Source organism: Centroberyx gerrardi, chromosome 3, assembly GCF_048128805.1.
Source record: "Centroberyx gerrardi isolate f3 chromosome 3, fCenGer3.hap1.cur.20231027, whole genome shotgun sequence".
Lineage (NCBI taxonomy): Eukaryota > Metazoa > Chordata > Actinopteri > Beryciformes > Berycidae > Centroberyx > Centroberyx gerrardi.
Genome location: NC_135999.1, coordinates 2,169,520 through 2,189,796, shown reverse-complemented (window position 1 = coordinate 2,189,796; position 20,277 = coordinate 2,169,520). Strand labels below are relative to the sequence as shown.

Here is a 20,277-nt window from a genome sequence, read left to right as displayed (position 1 = left end):
GCTCAACTTATTTCCCACTTAATTTATCAAGTTGTCCCAGTTTATTAATTAGGTCGCACAAACCTCTGCCTTTTATGTTGAGCACCTTAACTAAAGATAAGAGTTGGGTTTTTTTTAAGTTTGCCGGACACAAAACACCCGAAACAGCTGTCACATTTGGCAATTTAATTTCACCAAATGCTGTGTATGCAAAATGGAATTCAAACACAATTTCAATAAAAGTCACATTTTAAAACCTCTGTTAAAGTTTTCAAAACGTTTGTAGTTCTTCATGTCATACGGGCGTCCGGTGTAAAACAGTTTGACAAGTTGGTGTTTGTATACGCTACACTCTACAATGTCCACATTATATTCATATTAGATTATAGATTATAGTTGGATCCTTTACCATCAGGACCTGCCTCTGCTCAGATAAATCTGCATCATCATGAAATCACTTCTAAAAACACATTTTTATAGACTTACCTTCCTGTAATTAACTTTTATTAATTATTTTTTAACTCCTTTTAATGCTTCTTGTGTTGCTTTATATTCCTTCCCTTACTTTTATTGCTTTAGCTGTTGATTGTTTTTTCTTTAATCCTTTGTAAAGCGCTTTGTAACTCTGTTTTGAGAACTGCAATAGAAATAAAGATTATTATTTTGAAAGGAAACTCTTAATTCCCACAAACTGAGTTCTAGACTTAGGAACTGTCAGTAACATTGCATTCAAAATACGTGATAAAGCGAGTTGAGGTGATGCTTAGGGAGACATCATTCAGGGCTAAATATGAAACAACTAGCTGTTCAGCGTGTAACCACCAGCTGGTTTAGAATAAGTTCTGCTGGTTTTGCTGGGGAAATGTGCACTTTAAAGTTAGTTCCCCACCTGAAAAAAAGCCCCACCAACTTCAAAAACGATGAAAGAGCGATAAAGAAAGAGAGCAACACGTCAACAAACGGCTTCCTCTTCTCTTACAGCAACACTCAGACCAATCTGAAAAGGCCGAGTGTGTTTCTGAGGCAGATAACGGACCACTTCCTGACCGACCGACCGACTGCAACACAACATGTTTCAGCAACGTGTCGATCCGCAGATCCACCTGCTGCTTCGCTGCTGACCGCCGAGCTTCCTCTTCCACCTCCTTTCCCTTTCCACAACGTGAAACCAGCGGGCGGACGGCCGGCGGCTGCACCCTCCATGCATAAAACATCCACAGCGCTTTGTGAGGAGAGACCTGGTGTCACCTGAGCCGCCGGTCATACACAATTCAGCTCTCGACCCCAGAAACTGCAACACGTTTAGGTTTAGGCCCGACTCGTTCAGCTTGGGTAAAGTGCAGCCAGATGTGCGTGACCTAAAGAATGACTAAAGGACTAAAATGTGAATGTAGGAACTTCATATCGTGCCCCAGACACATTTTTAATAAACATTAAGGTGAGGCATCAACACAAGCCTGTAGCTAGAAACTTTTGGCTTTGCATCATAAGCTAGTTTACTCTACCAGCAACACTGGCAAGTAATCAACCATCATTTCAAGCCCTAATCTAATGTAAACATCTAATTGGCATCATTTAGATTCCTCTTCTATTAAAAAAGCTAGCTGGCTGTTAAAATAAGGATAAGTGACTTGTGAGTTTTGTGCTAGTCACTGTGGCCACTTGGTGAAAAACAAAAAACAAAAGTTAATTTCCTGCTCTGAAAATCATTCTCTCTCTTTTACAATCTGCCAAATCACCAAACCAGTGAATTCATAAACACAAGCTAGGCCTCTCTTACTTCCTTAATTTAACAGCTTTCACTGGCATCGCAGTAAGTCAGAAATCTGGCGCAGAATCCTCACAGACAGAAATACAAAAAACAAACAAACTAAACCAAAGCTGACCTCTGAATACAGCAATCCACTGAAAGCGAGGAAGGGCAGGTGAGCGATCAACAGGAGGCAGGTTCCTCTCAGCATGCCGGTGGATGGCTCGAGTTTGACTAAGTTTCCTTAATTTAAAACAACTTTGAGTGAACTTTGTGGCTGTCTGTCCCAACACTGGCAGTGGATCTGACAGCTGCTGCGGAGCCGAGCTGTCATTTCAAAACGCCATGCCCGCCCGGACTCCGCCCCAGAGCTACCAGCTGTCAAACTAAGCCCCGCCCTCCCCGCCGGGACCGTTTGTAGTCCCCTGTCCATTCTTAAAGCGTTGGAAGCTTCTGGTCGCCGCGGCGGGAAAGACTACAAGTCCCGTGACGCGGTAAGAGGCGGGAGCTCGGCTACAGCCAATCACAGTACACCACGCGCTACTTGCTACTGGGAAACAGCAGCGCTTTAAAATCACAGTGCTGTGTCGTGTGTGTGTGTGTGTGTGTGTGTGTGTGTGTGTGAAACTGTTTTTCTTTACTCTCGTTTTCGTCATTGTTGACAGCTGGAAAACCCCAAACTAACGAAACTTTAACGTAAACACACAGCTGGTAGTTGCAGTATCCAACAGCAAAGTATCATGTCTACTTCAGTGACTAAGTCAAATGTGGGAAATTGGTAATATGCACAATGTGGCAGTCAGGTGAATTACATGAAAAATTAAGTAACGTTAAGGTTAGATCACATCTTCCGCGGCTGAGCCTCTTCTCAAAACTGGAAGGGACTGAAGGGTTTTTGTCAATAAAAAAACACAATGTTATTTTTACTGATAACATCTGACGTTTCAGGCAGAAATACGCAGACTGTTGCGTTTATTTCATATGTCTGCAAAACATTACAGTATGTGAATAATGTAATTTTAACAGAGGGAGACAGGAGAGTCTTCTTTCTTGAGCTAAGTTGTTGCAGCTAGCTAGCATCACACATACACGGGTGACGTCAAATTAAGATGACAGTGGAAAATGCTAGAAGACTGCCTGAATGGAGGTAGTTGCGGTGTCGTATGCCACGTTACAGACTATTTAAGGAATTTAAAAAAAAACAGTAGAATCGTTTCATCTTCAAAGGTACACACACACACACACACTGCAGTACTTACATGACAAAAACAGCTCTGGTCTTGACTGTCTGGAGCAGCTCTGCTCGGATACTCGCTGTGCTGCGTTTTGGGTTTTATGTTATTTTGTTGAAACCAACCCAAAACAAAGTTCCCGAAGAACCACACCAAAACCAAAACACCAAACGCTTGAAAAGTGATTTTCCACATGACTGGCTGATGCAACGGCAGAGAAAAACAAAGCGAACAACCGCGACTCAAGCCAGCTGAGCCTGTCCCGTGTTTTGAGTAACGTTAGTAGTGCTGGCTTTAGTCTAGCTAACGTTAGCATCCGCAGGCTAACACTGTCTGTAATAAAGCTTCTGCTGTTACACTGAGCAGCCTGGCGGTTGAGGATCGTCAAACTGACTGTTAGACCTTAAATTCCCTCAGAAGAAACCAGGTCACCATGTAAAGTTGATTCATAGCTGGCTAAGTTTTGTCCACCCAGCTTTGACGACTAGTGTCAAGCTAGCCACAATGCAAATAACTGGGACTTCCGGTCATAACTTTTGAAATAATATCATTATTGGCAAACGTGGCGTAACGGGTAAAATAAATATAATTGAATGGATTATTGAAAATGTAATTGGGGGTTTTTTCCCCAAAAGCCCCACCACATATATTCATAGCCAAATATACACATATCCTATTTAAGCAAACTATCAAGACTGATACTGACTGTTATTTAATTAAAAAAAATTAAAAAAAAGAAAGAAAGAAAAAAAGCCAATCGCCCACCTCTGATGGATGTCATGCAGTTTGTTTTTTTATTACATATTTATTGCAGAATTGATTAGTACTACACTGGTTGTCTGTGGGAAGCCCGTAACCTGAATTCCATTATTAGATTCCACAGAAGTATGCACACATAGCTAATTATTGTTGTTATTATTATTATACTGTGTTTCAGTGGATAGTTTAGTGTCCCATGATCTAAATGCTGTTTCAGTCCACTGCAAATTTACAATGTGCATCCCGATATCTACTTTTCTTCGTGACAAATTTTACGCTTTTATTCTGAAGGCGCATTCGTGTACGTCCGGTCTTATTCTGGCTCACTTGACGAACCAGTTACGCTTTCAATGGACGACACAGCCGTGGCTACGGAAAGCAAAAAGGCTCGTAACGGCTCACGTCATATAATTTAGCAGGCCTACTGTGTCTTAAACCTTGTTTCCCCTAAAAACCACTTTATTTTGCTATACACTGTATATATGTAGTTTCAGTGTCAATGCATGACATACTGTATATTAAAATGTATGAAAATACGTTTTTGGCGTATGGGATGGGTCTAAACAGAGGAAAACTAGTTTGATGTGTGTAGAGCAAAAATAGTCTTTGAAAGGGTTCGGTTGTGAGCAACTGTTTCTTAGGAACGAATTAAATTGTCATTGTGTATTTTCTAGTTTTCCACTGCTCAATATGAGAACGTTTAGGGAACTGTTATAGTTTGGAGTTGAAAGTGGAAGCAGACTGGATCAAAACCTGGATCAAAGCATCCCTGATTCAGCTCAGTCTGGATGTGATTCCTCACATGGCCAGAAGAGGTCAGCACACACCAGTGGTTCTCAACGTAGGGTCCGGGGACCACCAGGGGTCCTTGAGGGGCGTTCCAGGGGGTCCCCAGCAAATTGATGAAGCGTTAAACTTCACCATGAATTCGTTTACAAGAAGTTAACACAATTAGAGAATGTAGAAGAATGACTGTTCTGATCATAGTTTCACTGTTATCTCTCTACCTACAATACAGATAGTCATGCAATTCTGGACAAAATCATATCTAACATATAATATTCTCAGATTTGGGTCCGAGAGACAAAATCTCATCAAATGGGGGTCCATGGCCCTAATGTGGACTACATTAAGGGTCCTTGATATGAAAAAGATTGAGAAACACTGGACTGAAGGATAGTACCAGTATAATTTTACTTTTTTTTCCTTTTACCATTAACGCCCATGAAAAGTCTAAACCCACCAATGTATTTTCCACAGTCAGAAGCTCCTGTCTGTTCTGCTGCAGGTTTGGCCGACCTGCTGGAAGTCACAGGCTTCAAAAGTCCATTAAAACAAACTGCTGCACTGACAAATGTGATGCATCATATTGAACAGCACAATGGCGATAGGAAAAAAGTAAAATTATGCTGGTATTGTCCATTAAAAGGTAAATGACAGAGATATTGCATTCAACATACTTAATATAATCACTATTAGTTTACACAGTATAAAAACAAAGAACAGGATAAAACATAGAACTTAAACCAGAAAGTTTCATTTCCTGGGGAAAAAGTAAGATAAGATAAGATAAGATAAGATAAGATAAGATAAGATAGCACTTTATTAATCCCCATTCAGGTGCCACAGCAGCAACTGGCAGAACAGTACCAAGGAAAACACAAGTACAAGAAGATAATAAAAGAGAAGAGATACTAAGATAAAAAATAGAGGTAATGTACATAATATAAAAACTATAGACACAGTGCAAAAATGCAAATAAATGCAAATAAAAATAATAATAATGGTAATAATAATAATAATGATAATAATAATAAATGCGTGTCAGTGTGTGTGTGTGTGTGTGGGGGGGGGGGGGGGCATGGCTGGCTGGCACAGGGGTCGCTGATGCTGTTGAACAGTCCAGTGCCGCCAGGGGGGAGGAGCCTGTGGGGGGGAGGAGCCTGAGGCGCTCCGTCCTGCAGGGTGGGGGGAGGAGTCTGTGGGGGGGAGGAGCCTGAGGCGCTCCGTCCTGCAGCGTGGGGGGGAGGAGCCTGAGGGGGGGAGGAGCCTGAGCCGATATGAGAATGATATGAAACAAAGAAAAGCAGCAAATGTTTGGTATTTTTACTTGATAAATGACTGAAATGATTAATTATCAAAAATATAATGAATAATTTTAATCAACTAATAGTTTCAGCACTAGCACCAGTAGTAGCAGTGGTAGTAGCAGCATTAGTACCATGAGTAGTAACAGATGAAAATACCAAACATAGTCGCCACGCCAAGCAACACTGACTGTGCTTTGCTCCATGCACCATTGATTCGCGACAATAACCCTAGTGTTTATGTGTGTGTGTGTGTGTGTGTGTGTGTGTGTGTGTGTGTGTCATCATGGTCATGAGCAGATAGCTGAAACCATGTCTCATATCCTGAATGGTTGCCATGCATACAGAGGGCTTTACATATGTAGACATGACAGAATAGTGGATTTGATATCAAAAGATATTGCAGCTATTTTCAGGTCATCTATAATCATCTCTAATATTGCAACACCCCCGATGTTGTTGTTGTGCATGAAGATCTCAGAGAGGTGTTCATGTTGTTCATGTCAGAGGTCGGCTGTACTTTTGACTACAGCCTAGAGGAAGCCTTTCTAACCAAGATGCTGAAATATCAACAGCTGGAGCAGAACATCTCACATCTGGGCTACAAGTGTAAACTTTTAGTTTTCATATTTGGCAGCCTGGGTCATGTGCACAAGCTAGTTGTGAGGGGCTTCAGATGGCTGGTCTCCCTAGAGAAGGGCCAAGCAGTTAGCGAGGTATTGATCAGTATCTGCTGTCATTGGTAGCCGCTCAATATGGAGAAGGCGTTGCTTTTTATACCCATGAAGTGGATCCTGTCTGTTATTTTGCAACCTGCCACTTAGTTAGGCACTTATGTACGTAACTTGTTAACTCCTAATATTTGACCTTATGTCCTTCATATGCTTGTATTTCTGTGGACATAAATCATTTAAATATGTGTGTGTGTGTGTGTGTGTGTGTGTGTGTGCGTGTGTGCGTGTGTGTGTGTGTCATTAGCACAGCTGGGCCATCGTTCCATGGCAGTTAATGACATCACCTGCTCTGCTCTGAATGTTACGGCATTTGTGTGTATGCAGAATTAATTAGAAAATTTAAACATCTTAAAAAGTAAAAGTCGTATCAAAAAGTTTAGAACAAGCAGTAAAGTTCCCAACATCTGCTACAAGATTACATTTGAACAGAAGCTCCAGGATAAAGTATGCAGGAGGAAACAGCACTCAGTGGTTTTGGGTAGAAATGAAAAGTGTAATATCAATAGTGGGCTTGCCAACAGCTAGCCAACAAAGAAAAACACAGCCAAAAGATAGAGATAGGTTTTCTTCTATCAAGTATAAACACACTGCTATTTTGTAATCAAAGCTGTTAAAATTAATCTTAAATTCATTAGAAGCCCACAATGTGCATTACTTTATGCCAGCAGTCATTCTGAAAAACTGTTTTTCTTTTCCCAAATGGACTTATGATTTTAGTCTTCATAAGTCCCAGGCAGGGGAGTAGTCAGTGGATCATTGTTAGTCTGTGATCACTGGATCACACAAGCCTCTCCACCACGTCAAGGTCATGATCCCCAGAGAGGACCTACGCTAAACTCAACTACTCTAGCTGGACTACAAACCTAGACTAGACTAAACGAAACTATCTAAACTAGTGTCTAGACTTGACTAGACTAGCTGGACAAGACTTAATAGATGAGAAAAGACTAAATTATCTAGATTGTGTCTAGTCTAGACACAAAACTAGATCATCTAGACTAGACTAACCTAAACTATGCCAATTAACCTAAACTATGCTGAACACTGAGCTTAAATAGATTTTTACACTAAATTAAACCTAATTTTAAACAAAAAAAATAACTACACTAGCTGGACTATGCAGATGAGACTAAACTACACTGGATTAAAATCAAATATACTGCACTACATAACATCAACTAAGATAAAATAGATTAATAGGAAATAAACACTAAACTACAGCAGCTACACTAAAGAAAATTATGCTAAACAAAACACAACTCAACTAAACTACTGAAGTACTTCGCTTTTGACATTATACTTACATTTTGGCCTGATGAATTCAGGAAATATCTCCGCCCACTATTTCAGATGTCTGTAAGTTTCTGTTTGAGAAATTGTTTTTAAAAAAAATTAAATTGACCCTTTTCACACTTCTGGGTTCGACGCAATGGAAGTCATAGTAGGGAAACTCAGAAGCAATCGGAGGCGTTTATGAATAGGAATAATGCGTCCATGGAAGACACACCTTGAGTATTTTCATCCTCACTGCGATATCTATCACGTTTCAACAAAATAAATTGTTCTTTTGGTTGAACAGTTTTCGATCACAGAGAGGACGAAGCTTGACAAGGGCTACAAACTATTTTTTGAGAATTATACCTCCAAGACTACGAAGGGAAACGATCTCTTGTGCAGTTACCTGACGTTTGTTAATAACGTTACCAGGTTATGCAGGTCGAAGGTGACGTAGTAAAGTATTTTTCATTCTCTTTCAGTCATATATGTTAGCGTAATATCATTTAACTTTGATACAACTTTTGCTAACGTTAATATTGTTTGGCACACCGTCCAATGTTGTAAACAGGTTGCAGACGGAACTCGGTACTACAGATCAAAGAGGAAGAAAGCCGAGCCAACCCAAAGAAGGTTTGGATATAATTAGCTCCTACTAAACCTCAAGCTTTCTTTCCAGACAGGTAGTTAGACAGCATAGTTAGACAGATGTACGGTGGCCATTTTAGGACATCCTCAGCTGCCTTTGTCTTTCGTATCAGACTTAGATGGACTTCTGACAGGTTTAGCTGCACTTTGTCAACTTTAGATGCCGCTTGTCAGATTAAATGTTGAGTCGGATCAGGTAACAGATTAGTAAATTAGTCAGATAGACAGGTAATTCAGTAGACAAGTTAGTCAGTTAGACAGGTGGTCAGTTAGACAGGTGATTCATTAGACAGGTACTTAGACAGCTCAGTTAGGTCAGTCAATTAGACAGGTGATCAGTTAGACAAGTGAATAGTTAGACAGGTAATCAGTTAGACAGGTGGTCAGTTAGACAAGTGAATAGTTAGACAGGAAATCAGTTAGACAGGTGATCAGTTAGACAAGTGAATAGTTAGACAGGTAATCAGTTAGACAGGTGATCAGTTAGACAAGTGAATAGTTAGCCAGGAAATCAGTTAGACAGGTAATCAGTTAGACAAGTGAATAGTTAGACAGGTAATCAGTTAGACAGGTGGTCAGTTAGACCGGTGACTAGTTAGACAGGTACTTAGACAGCTCAGGCAGTTAGACAGGTGATTGATTAGACAGGTTAGCCAGTTAGACAGGTGGTCAGTTAGACAGGTGATTCGTTAGACAGGTAGTTAGACAGGTGGTCAGTTAGACAGGTGATTCATTAGACAGGTAGTTAGACAGGTGGTCAGTTAGACAGGTGATTCATTAGACAGGTAGTTAGACAGGTGGTCAGTTAGACAGGTGATTCATTAGACAGGTAGACGGCTCAGACAAGTAGTTAGACAGGTTAGTCAGAGAGGTGGTCAGATAAGACAGGTGACTGCTTACCTTCCTGATAATTCTCCAGATGCTCATAAAATAGTTGCAAGTGTGCAAAAAATTGTTGCGAAAAAATTGAACATGCAGAATTTGAAATGTAAATTCCATTCGGCAACACGTTACAAAAGTTCGGAATATTAACGCATCCATATGGCTGGAAGAATAGCGTCCTCCGATACACAAGATGATGCTTTACATGAAACAGCAAGGTGACGATGTTGTTCCACTTCACGTTACGCCTCACAGTTCAAACTATGAAGCGCTGTCTGCTCTTTGAACCGGTTGATTCTTTTAAAGAGGTATATTCAACATTAAATATTGATTTTTTGATCATAGATTTCTCGTAGCATTACTTGCAAAGTAAGCTTGCCAGTCGTGTTACAACCTCACACATCTTATAATACAAGTACAACATATTTTGGGACTTTCTTGTTTCGGTACACTAGATATTGCCGAAAACAGTGGCAAACATTTTCAATTATTCATCAAAGGAAATAGTGATTATAGCTCACAGCTTTAAAATGCATTTGTTGTCAAATATTTTCATGTTTATAAAACGTGTTGCACATTTACAAGTACTTCACAACCAACAAATCTACGCAAGTTTGTAGTTTGTGCCGTAACATTGCCGCACGCTGTGCACAAACGTGCATGTGGCTTTTCAATTGTTGATTAGAGTTCACATTTGCGGATGTGTGTTCCAAGTTTGATAGTCATGTTTCAACCTCATACATATTATGATACGAGTATGACAGCTTGTGGAGTGATTTTGTGCATGAAGACGCTGCCAAAATGGTTGCAAACGTTTTGAACAATTCACAGAAAGAAATATTAATTATCGCTCTTAGCATCAAGACTATCTAGACTAGTGTCTAGACTAGACAATCTAGATGATCTAGACTAGATCTAGACTAAATACACTAGCTAGACTAGACTAGGCAGATAAGACTAAACTATCTAGACATCTAGATAGTCTAGACTATATATCTGGACTAGTCTAAAATGAACTACAATACTCTAACAAACTTAAACTGTTAAAAATCCAATAAATTAGCTAGAGACTGGACTATCTAGACTAGTGTCTACACTCGATTCAATCTGTCTGTCTAGACTAAGCTACGGTAAACTAAGATACACTATGCTAACTAACCTAAACTAAGATATACACAGAGCTAAAATTGATTAAAAAAAAAAAAAATGCTCATTTAAACTTAATCCTAAACTAAGCCAAACTTGACTGCACTAGCTAGACTAGACTTGGCAGATGAGACTAGACTAAACTGTCTAGACTAGTGTCAAGTCAAGTAAAGAGTAATTGAAAATGTCTGAAGAGAATACTTACCATCTCCCACAGCTTAATCCCATCAATTGAAAGCATTATTAGAGATTCTGACCTGGTCAACACCACATCCCTTGAGTTGACGGATTTGTATGGAAGAGGATTAGGGCCACATGTGACAAATTTGAGTTCTCAGAAAAAAGTCAGAATACTGAGTTTAAAGTCAGAATTCTGAGATTAAAGTCAGAATTCTGACTTTGTCCTGACTTTGAGCTCAGACCTCAAATAAATGTTTCACATGTGGCCCTAATCCTCTTCCGCAGATTTGCAATGTTCTTTGAAATTTCCTTTGGTCTTCTAGAACATCTTGCAGAATTAGCAGGAATGTTTATCTCCAGGCGATGAGGCTGAGGGCAAAGAGAAGGAAGTTGTTGGCTTGATGTTTCATGAGAGAAAAAGCTTAATTGTATTACATCTATTTCTGAAACAATCCATTGTAACTTTGAAGCTAAAGTTGATAACGAGGCTCACAGTAGGACTGTAACCCCACACTACCTTCAGGCACCACTAGCGAGACCGGACTATCTAGACTAGTGTCTACACTGGATTTAATCTGTCTGTCTAGACTAAGCTACAGTAAACTAAGATACACTATGCTAACTAACCTAAACTAAGATATACACTGAGCTAAAATTGATTAAAAGAAAATAAATGCTCATTTAAATTTAGTCCTAAACTAAGACAAACTTGACTGCACTAGCTGGACTAGACTTGGCAGATGAGACTAGACTAAACTATCTAGACTAGTACTAGTGTCAAGTCAAGTAAAGAGTAATTGAAAATGTCTGAAGAGAATACTTACCATCTCCTACAGCTTAATCCCATCAATTGAAAGCATTATTAGAGATCCTGACCTGGTCAACACCTCATCCCTTGAGTTGATGGATTTGTACGGAAGAGGATTAGGGCCATGTAACAAATATGCGTTCTTAGAAGAAAGTCATAATTCTGAGTTTAAGGTCAGAATTCTGACTTTGTCCTGACTTTGAGCTCAAACCTCAAATAAATGTTTCACATGTGGCCCTAATCCTCTTCTGTAGCTTTGCAATGTTCTCTGCAATTTCCTTTGGTCTTCTACAACATCTTGCAGAATTAGCAGGAATCTTTATCACACAGACCGGTGACTAGTTAGACAGGTACTTAGACAGCTCAGTCAGTTAGACAGGTAATTCATTAGACAGGTAGACGGCTCAGACAAGTAGTTAGACAGGTAGTTAGACAGGTGGTCAGTTAGACAGGTGATTCATTAGACAGGTAGTCAGACAGGTGGTCAGTTAGACAGGTGATTCATTAGACAGGTAGTCAGACAGGTGGTCAGTTAGACAGGTGATTCATTAGACAGGTAGACGGCTCAGACAAGTAGTTAGACAGGTTAGTCAGAGAGGTGGTCAGATAAGACAGGTGACTGCTTACCTTCCTGATAATTCTCCAGATGCTCACAAAATAGTTACAAGTGTGTAAAAAATTGTTGTGAATAAACTGAACATGCAGAATTTGAAATGTAAATTCCATTCGGCAACACGTTACAAAAGTTCGGAATATTAACGCAACCATATGGCCGGAAGAATAGCGTCCTCCGATACACAAGATGATGCTTTACATGAAACAGCAAGGTGACAATGTTGTTCCACTTCACGTTACGCCTCACAGTTCAAACTATGAAGCGCTGTCTGCTCTTTGAACCGGTTGATTCTTTTAAAGAGGTATATTCAACATTAAATATTGATTTTTTGATCATAGATTTCTCGTAACATTACTTGCAAAGTAAGCTTGCCAGTCGTGTTACAACCTCACACATCTTATAATACAAGTACAACATAATTTGGGACTTTCTTGTTTCGGTACACTAGATATTGCCGAAAACAGTGGCAAACATTTTCAATTATTCATCAAAGGAAATAGTGATTATAGCTCACAGCTTTAAAATGCATTTGTTGTCAAATATTTTCATGTTTATAAAACGTGTTGCACATTTACAAGTACTTCACAACCAACAAATCTACACAAGTTTGCAGTTTGTGTCGTAACATTGCCGCACGCTGTGCACAAACGTGCATGTGGCTTTTCAATTGTTGATTAGAGTTCACATTTGCGGATGTGTGTTCCAAGTTTGATAGTCATGTTTCAACCTCATACATATTATGATACGAGTATGACAGCTTGTGGAGTGATTTTGTGCATGAAGACGCTGCCAAAATGGCTGCAAACGTTTTGAACAATTCACAGAAAGAAATATTGATTATCGCTCTTAGCATCAAGACTAGACTAGTGTCTAGACTAGACAATCTAGATGATCTAGACTAGATCTAGACTAAATACACTAGCTAGACTAGACTAGGCAGATAAGACTAAACTATCTAGACATCTAGATAGTCTAGACTATATATCTGGACTAGTCTAAAATGAACTACAATACTCTAACAAACTTAAACTGTTAAAAATCCAATAAATTAGCTAGAGACTGGACTATCTAGACTAGTGTCTACACTCGATTCAATCTGTCTGTCTAGACTAAGCTACGGTAAACTAAGCTACACTATGCTAACTAACCTAAACTAAGATATACACTGAGCTAAAATTGATTAAAAGAAAATAAATGCTCATTTAAACTTAGTCCTAAACTAAGACAAACTTGACTACACTAGCTAGACTAGACTTGGCAGATGAGACTAGACTAAACTATCTAGACTAGTACTAGTGTCAAGTCAAGTAAAGAGTAATTGAAAATGTCTGAAGAGAATACTTACCATCTCCCACAGCTTAATCCCATCAATTGAAAGCATTATTAGAGATCCTGACCTGGTCAACACCACATCCCTTGAGTTGACGGATTTGTATGGAAGAGGATTAGGGCCACATGTGACAAATTTGAGTTCTTAGAAAAAAGTCAGAATACTGAGTTTAAAGTCAGAATTCTGAGATTAAAGTCAGAATTCTGACTTTGTCCTGACTTTGAGCTCAGACCTCAAATACATTTTTCACACGAGGCCCTAATCCTCTTCTGCAGATTTGCAATGTTCACAGAGGCTGATCCCTCTGTAGTTGTCTGTGCTTGTTAGGTCACCAGACTTTGGGATCGGGATGATATTGAGAAGGTTCCATTGGTCCGGTAGTTCTCTGGCATCATAGGCTTGGTTGATGAAGTCCAGTACGATGTTGTCAACTGGAACATACTTCAGCACCTCTGGAACCACTCCATCCTCACCGGAGCTCTTGCCACTCTTCAGGGATGTCTTTGCCTTCACATACTCTGCCTGTGTAAATGGGCAACCATCAATAGGGAGGTCTGTGAAAACTTGGCCAATGTCTTCATCTTCATCAAGGACAGTTGGGGGGTTGCCAAGGAGATTCTTGAAATGATTGTACCAGGCTTCAACACGCTGTTCGTCACTTTCTCCCTTGATTTGAGTCGCCTGTGCCGATCTTCTGCCACAAATCTCATTTATCAGCTGCCAACTCTTTGCGTGCTGTTGATTCGCATGAGCCACCTCCACTTCTCTGACCTTCTGAGTGAGATGTTCTTCCTCGACGGCATTGTAGATGCTGAAGAGCGCCGTCTTCTTCTCAGCGTACGCCTGTCTGCTGATGGAACTGCAGTCGGCTACAAAGGTGTTGTAAGCTGTGACCATTTCTTCTCGTGCCTTGACCACACGAGGATCAGAGGACCTCACTCTCTTCTTCGCCTTGGGGATCTTCTCGAGACAGACCTCAGCCGCCTCCTCGTTTGCCCTGACGAAGCGTCGGTACCGGTCAGTTGCTGTCTCCCCCTCCTCTCTGCCAAGCAGCTGGAACCTGTTACGGATCTCCGTAGTCAGAATTCTGAGAAAAAACTCAGAATTCTGATTTAATCCTGACTTTGAGCTCAGACCTCAAATACATTTTTCACATGTGGCCCTAATCCTCTTCCGCAGATTTGCAATGTTCTCTGAAATTTCCTTTGGTCTTCTACAACATCTTGCAGAATTAGCAGGAATGTTTCTCTCCAGGTGATGAGGCTGAGGGCAAAGAGAAGGAAGTTGTTGGCTTGGTGTTTCATGAGAGAAAAAGCTTAAGTGTATTACATCTATTTCTGAAACAATCCATTGTAACTTTGAAGCTAAAGTTGATAACGAGGCTCACAGTAGGACTGTAACCCCACACAACCTTCAGGCACCACTAGCGAGACCGGACTATCTAGACTAGTGTCTACACTGGATTCAATCTGTCTGTCTAGACTAAGCTACGGTAAACTAAGATACACTATGCTAACTAACCTAAACTAAGATATACACTGAGCTAAAATTGATTAAAAGAAAATAAATGCTCATTTAAACTTAATCCTAAACTAAGACAAACTTGACTGCACTAGCTGGACTAGACTTGGCAGATGAGACTAGACTAAACTATCTAGACTAGTACTAGTGTCAAGTCAAGTAAAGAGTAATTGAAAATGTCTGAAGAGAATACTTACCATCTCCTACAGCTTAATCCCATCAATTGAAAGCATTATTAGAGATCCTGACCTGGTCAACACCACATCCCTTGAGTTGATGGATTTGTACGGAAGAGGATTAGGGCCACATGTGACAAATATGCGTTCTTAGAAGAAAGTCATAATTCTGAGTTTAAGGTCAGAATTCTGACTTTGTCCTTACTTTGAGCTCAAACCTCAAATAAATGTTTCACATGTGGCCCTAATCCTCTTCTGTAGCTTTGCAATGTTCTCTGCAATTTCCTTTGGTCTTCTACAACATCTTGCAAAATTAGCAGGAATCTTTATCACACAGACCGGTGACTAGTTAGACAGGTACTTAGACAGCTCAGTCAGCTAGACAGGTGATTTGTTAGACAGTTGGTTAGTTAGACAGGTAATTATATAGGCCAGACAGGCGGCCAGTTAGACAGGTGATTAGTTTGACAGCTCAGTCAGACATTTGGTCAGTTAGACAGGTGATTTGATAGAGAGGTAGTTTATGAGACAGATTACTCAGACGTGATTCGTTAGACAGATAGACAGCTCAGTTAGACAGGTGGTCAGTTAGATGTGATTCATTAGACAGGTAGTTAGACAGGTGGTCAGTTAGACAGGTGATTAATTAGACAGATAGTTAGACAGGTTAGTCAGTTAGATGTGATTCATTAGACAGGTAGTTAGACAGGTGGTCAGTTAGACAGGTGATTCATTAGACAGGTAGACGGCTCAGACAAGTAGTTAGACAGGTTAGTCAGAGAGGTGGTCAGATAAGACAGGTGACTGCTTACCTTCCTGCTAATTCTCCAGATGCTCACAAAATAGTTGCAAGTGTGCAAAAAATTGTTGCAAAAAAACTGAACATGCAGAATTTGAAATGTAAATTCCATTCGGCAACATGTTACAAAAGTTCGGAATATTAACGCATCCATATGGCCGGAAGAATAGCGTCCTCCGATACACAAGATGATGCTTTATATGAAACAGCAAGGTGACGATGTTGTTCCACTTCACGTTACGCCTCACAGTTCAAACTATGAAGCGCTGTCTGCTCTTTGAACCGGTTGATTCTTTTAAAGAGGTATATTCAACATTAAATATTGATTTTTTTGATCATAGCTTTCTCGTAACATTACTTGCAAAGTAAGCTTGCCAGTCGTGTTACAACCTCACACATCTTATAATACAAGTACAACATATTTTGGGACTTTCTTGTTTCAGTACACTAGATATTGCCGAAAACGGTGGCAAACATTTTCAATTATTCATCAAAGGAAATAGTGATTATAGCTCACAGCTTTAAAATGCATTTGTTGTCAAATATTTTCATGTTTATAAAACGTGTTGCACATTTACAAGTACTTCACAACCAACAAATCTACACAAGTTTGCAGTTTGTGTCGTAACATTGCCGCACACTGTGCACAAACGTGCATGTGGCTTTTCAATTGTTGATTAGAGTTCACATTTGCGGATGTGTGTTCCAAGTTTGATAGTCATGTTTCAACCTCATACATATTATGATACGAGTATGACAGCTTGTGGAGTGATTTGGTGCATGAAGACGCTGCCAAAATGGCTGCAAACGTTTTGAACAATTCACAGAAAGAAATATTAATTATCGCTCTTAGCATCAAGACTATCTAGACTAGTGTCTAGACTAGACAATCTAGATGATCTAGACTAGATCTAGACTAAATACACTAGCTAGACTAGACTAGGCAGATAAGACTAAACTATCTAGACATCTAGATAGTCTAGACTATATATCTGGACTAGTCTAAAATGAACTACAATACTCTAACAAACTTAAACTGTTAAAAATCCAATAAATTAGCTAGAGACTGGACTAGCTAGACTAGTGTCTACACTCGATTCAATCTGTCTGTCTAGACTAAGCTACGGTAAACTAAGATACACTATGCTAACTAACCTAAACTAAGATATACACAGAGCTAAAATTGATTAAAAAAAAAAAAAAATGCTCATTTAAACTTAATCCTAAACTAAGCCAAACTTGACTGCACTAGCTAGACTAGACTTGGCAGATGAGACTAGACTAAACTGTCTAGACTAGTGTCAAGTCAAGTAAAGAGTAATTGAAAATGTCTGAAGAGAATACTTACCATCTCCCACAGCTTAATCCCATCAATTGAAAGCATTATTAGAGATTCTGACCTGGTCAACACCACATCCCTTGAGTTGACGGATTTGTATGGAAGAGGATTAGGGCCACATGTGACAAATTTGAGTTCTCAGAAAAAAGTCAGAATACTGAGTTTAAAGTCAGAATTCTGAGATTAAAGTCAGAATTCTGACTTTGTCCTGACTTTGAGCTCAGACCTCAAATAAATGTTTCACATGTGGCCCTAATCCTCTTCCGCAGATTTGCAGTGTTCTTTGAAATTTCCTTTGGTCTTCTAGAACATCTTGCAGAATTAGCAGGAATGTTTCTCTCCAGGTGATGAGGCTGAGGGCAAAGAGAAGGAAGTTGTTGGCTTGATGTTTCATGAGAGAAAAAGCTTAATTGTATTACATCTATTTCTGAAACAATCCATTGTAACTTTGAAGCTAAAGTTGATAACGAGGCTCACAGTAGGACTGTAACCCCACACTACCTTCAGGCACCACTAGCGAGACTGGACTATCTAGACTAGTGTCTACACTCGATTCAATCTGTCTGTCTAGACTAAGCTACGGTAAACTAAAATACACTATGCTAACTAACCTAAACTAAGATATACACTGAGCTAAAATTGATTAAAAGAAAATAAATGCTCATTTAAACTTAATCCTAAACTAAGCCAAACTTGACTGCACTAGCTAGACTAGACTTGGCAGATGAGACTAGACTAAACTATCTAGACTAGTGTCAAGACTAGTGTCAAGTCAAGTAAAGAGTAATTGAAAATGTCTGAAGAGAATACTTACCATCTCCCACAGCTTAATCCCATCAATAGAAAGCATTATTAGAGATCCTGACCTGGTCAACACCTCATCCCTTGAGTTGATGGATTTGTATGGAAGAGGATTAGGGCCACATGTGAAAAATATGCGTTCTTAGAAGAAAGTCATAATTCTGACATTAAGGTCAGAATTCTGACTTTGTCCTGACTTTGAGCTCAAACCTCAAATAAATGTTTCACATGTGGCCCTAATCCTCTTCCGTAGCTTTGCAATGTTCTCTGCAATTTCCTTTGGTCTTCTACAACATCTTGCAGAATTAGCAGGAATCTTTATCACACAGACCGGTGACTAGTTAGACAGGTACTTAGACAGCTCAGTCAGTTAGACAGGTAATTCATTAGACAGGTAGACGGCTCAGACAAGTAGTTAGACAGGTAGTTAGACAGGTGGTCAGTTAGACAGGTGATTCATTAGACAGGTAGTCAGACAGGTGGTCAGTTAGACAGGTGATTCATTAGACAGGTAGTTAGACAGGTGGTCAGTTAGACAGGTGATTCATTAGATAGGTAGACGGCTCAGACAAGTAGTTAGACAGGTTAGTCAGAGAGGTGGTCAGATAAGACAGGTGACTGCTTACCTTCCTGATAATTCTCCAGATGCTCACAAAATAGTTACAAGCGTGTAAAAAATTGTTGCGAAAAAACTGAACATGCAGAATTTGAAATGTAAATTCCATTCGGCAACACGTTACAAAAGTTCGGAATATTAACGCAACCATATGGCCGGAAGAATAGCGTCCTCCGATACACAAGATGATGCTTTACATGAAACAGCAAGGTGACAATGTTGTTCCACTTCACGTTACGCCTCACAGTTCAAACTATGAAGCGCTGTCTGCTCTTTGAACCGGTTGATTCTTTTAAAGAGGTATATTCAACATTAAATATTGATTTTTTGATCATAGATTTCTCGTAACATTACTTGCAAAGTAAGCTTGCCAGTCGTGTTACAACCTCACACATCTTATAATACAAGTACAACATATTTTGGGACTTTCTTGTTTCAGTACACTAGATATTGCCGAAAACGGTGGCAAACATTTTCAATTATTCATCAAAGGAAATAGTGATTATAGCTCACAGCTTTAAAATGCATTTGTTGTCAAATATCATGTTTATAAAACGTATTGCACATTTACAAGTACTTCACAACCAACAAATCTACGCAAGTTTGCAGTTTGTGTCGTAACATTGCCGCACGCTGTGCACAAACGTGCATGTGGCTTTTCAATTGTTGATTAGAGTTCACATTTGCGGATGTGTGTTCCAAGTTTGATAGTCATGTTTCAACCTCATACATATTATGATACGAGTATGACAGCTTGTGGAGTGATTTTGTGCATGAAGACGCTGCCAAAATGGCTGCAAACGTTTTGAACAATTCACAGAAAGAAATATTGATTATCGCTCTTAGCATCAAGACTATCTAGACTAGTGTCTAGACTAGACAATCTAGATGATCTAGACTAGATCTAGACTAAATACACTAGCTAGACTAGACTAGGCAGATAAGACTAAACTATCTAGACATCTAGATAGTCTAGACTATATATCTGGACTAGTCTAAAATGAACTACAATACTCTAACAAACTTAAACTAAGTTAAAAATCCAATAAATTAGCTAGAGACCGGACTATCTAGACTAGTGTCTACACTCGATTCAATCTGCCTGTCAAGACTAAGCTACGGTAAACTAAGATACACTACGCTAACTAACCTAAACTAAGATATACACTGAGCTAAAATTGATTAAAAGAAAATAAATGCTCATTTAAACTTAATCCTAAACTAAGCCAAACTTGACTACACTAGCTAGACTAGATTTGGCAGATGAGACTAGACTAAACTATCTAGACTAGTACTAGTGTCAAGTCAAGTAAAGAGTAATTGAAAATGTCTGAAGAGAATACTTACCATCTCCCACAGCTTAATCCCATCAATTGAAAGCATTATTAGAGATCCTGACCTGGTCAACACCACATCCCTTGAGTTGATGGATTTGTACGGAAGAGGATTAGGGCCACATGTGACAAATATGCGTTCTTAGAAGAAAGTCATAATTCTGACATTAAAGTCAGAATTCTGACTTTGTCCTGACTTTCAGCTCAGACCTCAAATACATTTTTCACATGTGGCCCTAATCCTCTTCTGCAGATTTGCAATGTT

At 39.5% G+C, this 20,277-nt stretch overlaps 1 protein-coding gene across 1 annotated transcript in view; it reads right to left on the bottom strand.

Moving 5' to 3' along the window:
* The window catches only part of ero1b (endoplasmic reticulum oxidoreductase 1 beta), a 29,149-nt gene extending 27,135 nt beyond the window's left edge, over positions 1-2,014 (bottom strand). The window contains exon 1 of the mRNA XM_078282633.1: positions 1,866-2,014. Coding sequence (XP_078138759.1) covers positions 1,866-1,940 — 75 coding nt within the window. The 5' untranslated portion in view covers positions 1,941-2,014. The remainder of the gene's footprint in view (positions 1-1,865) is intronic.
* Positions 2,015-20,277: the final 18,263 nt, after the last annotated feature.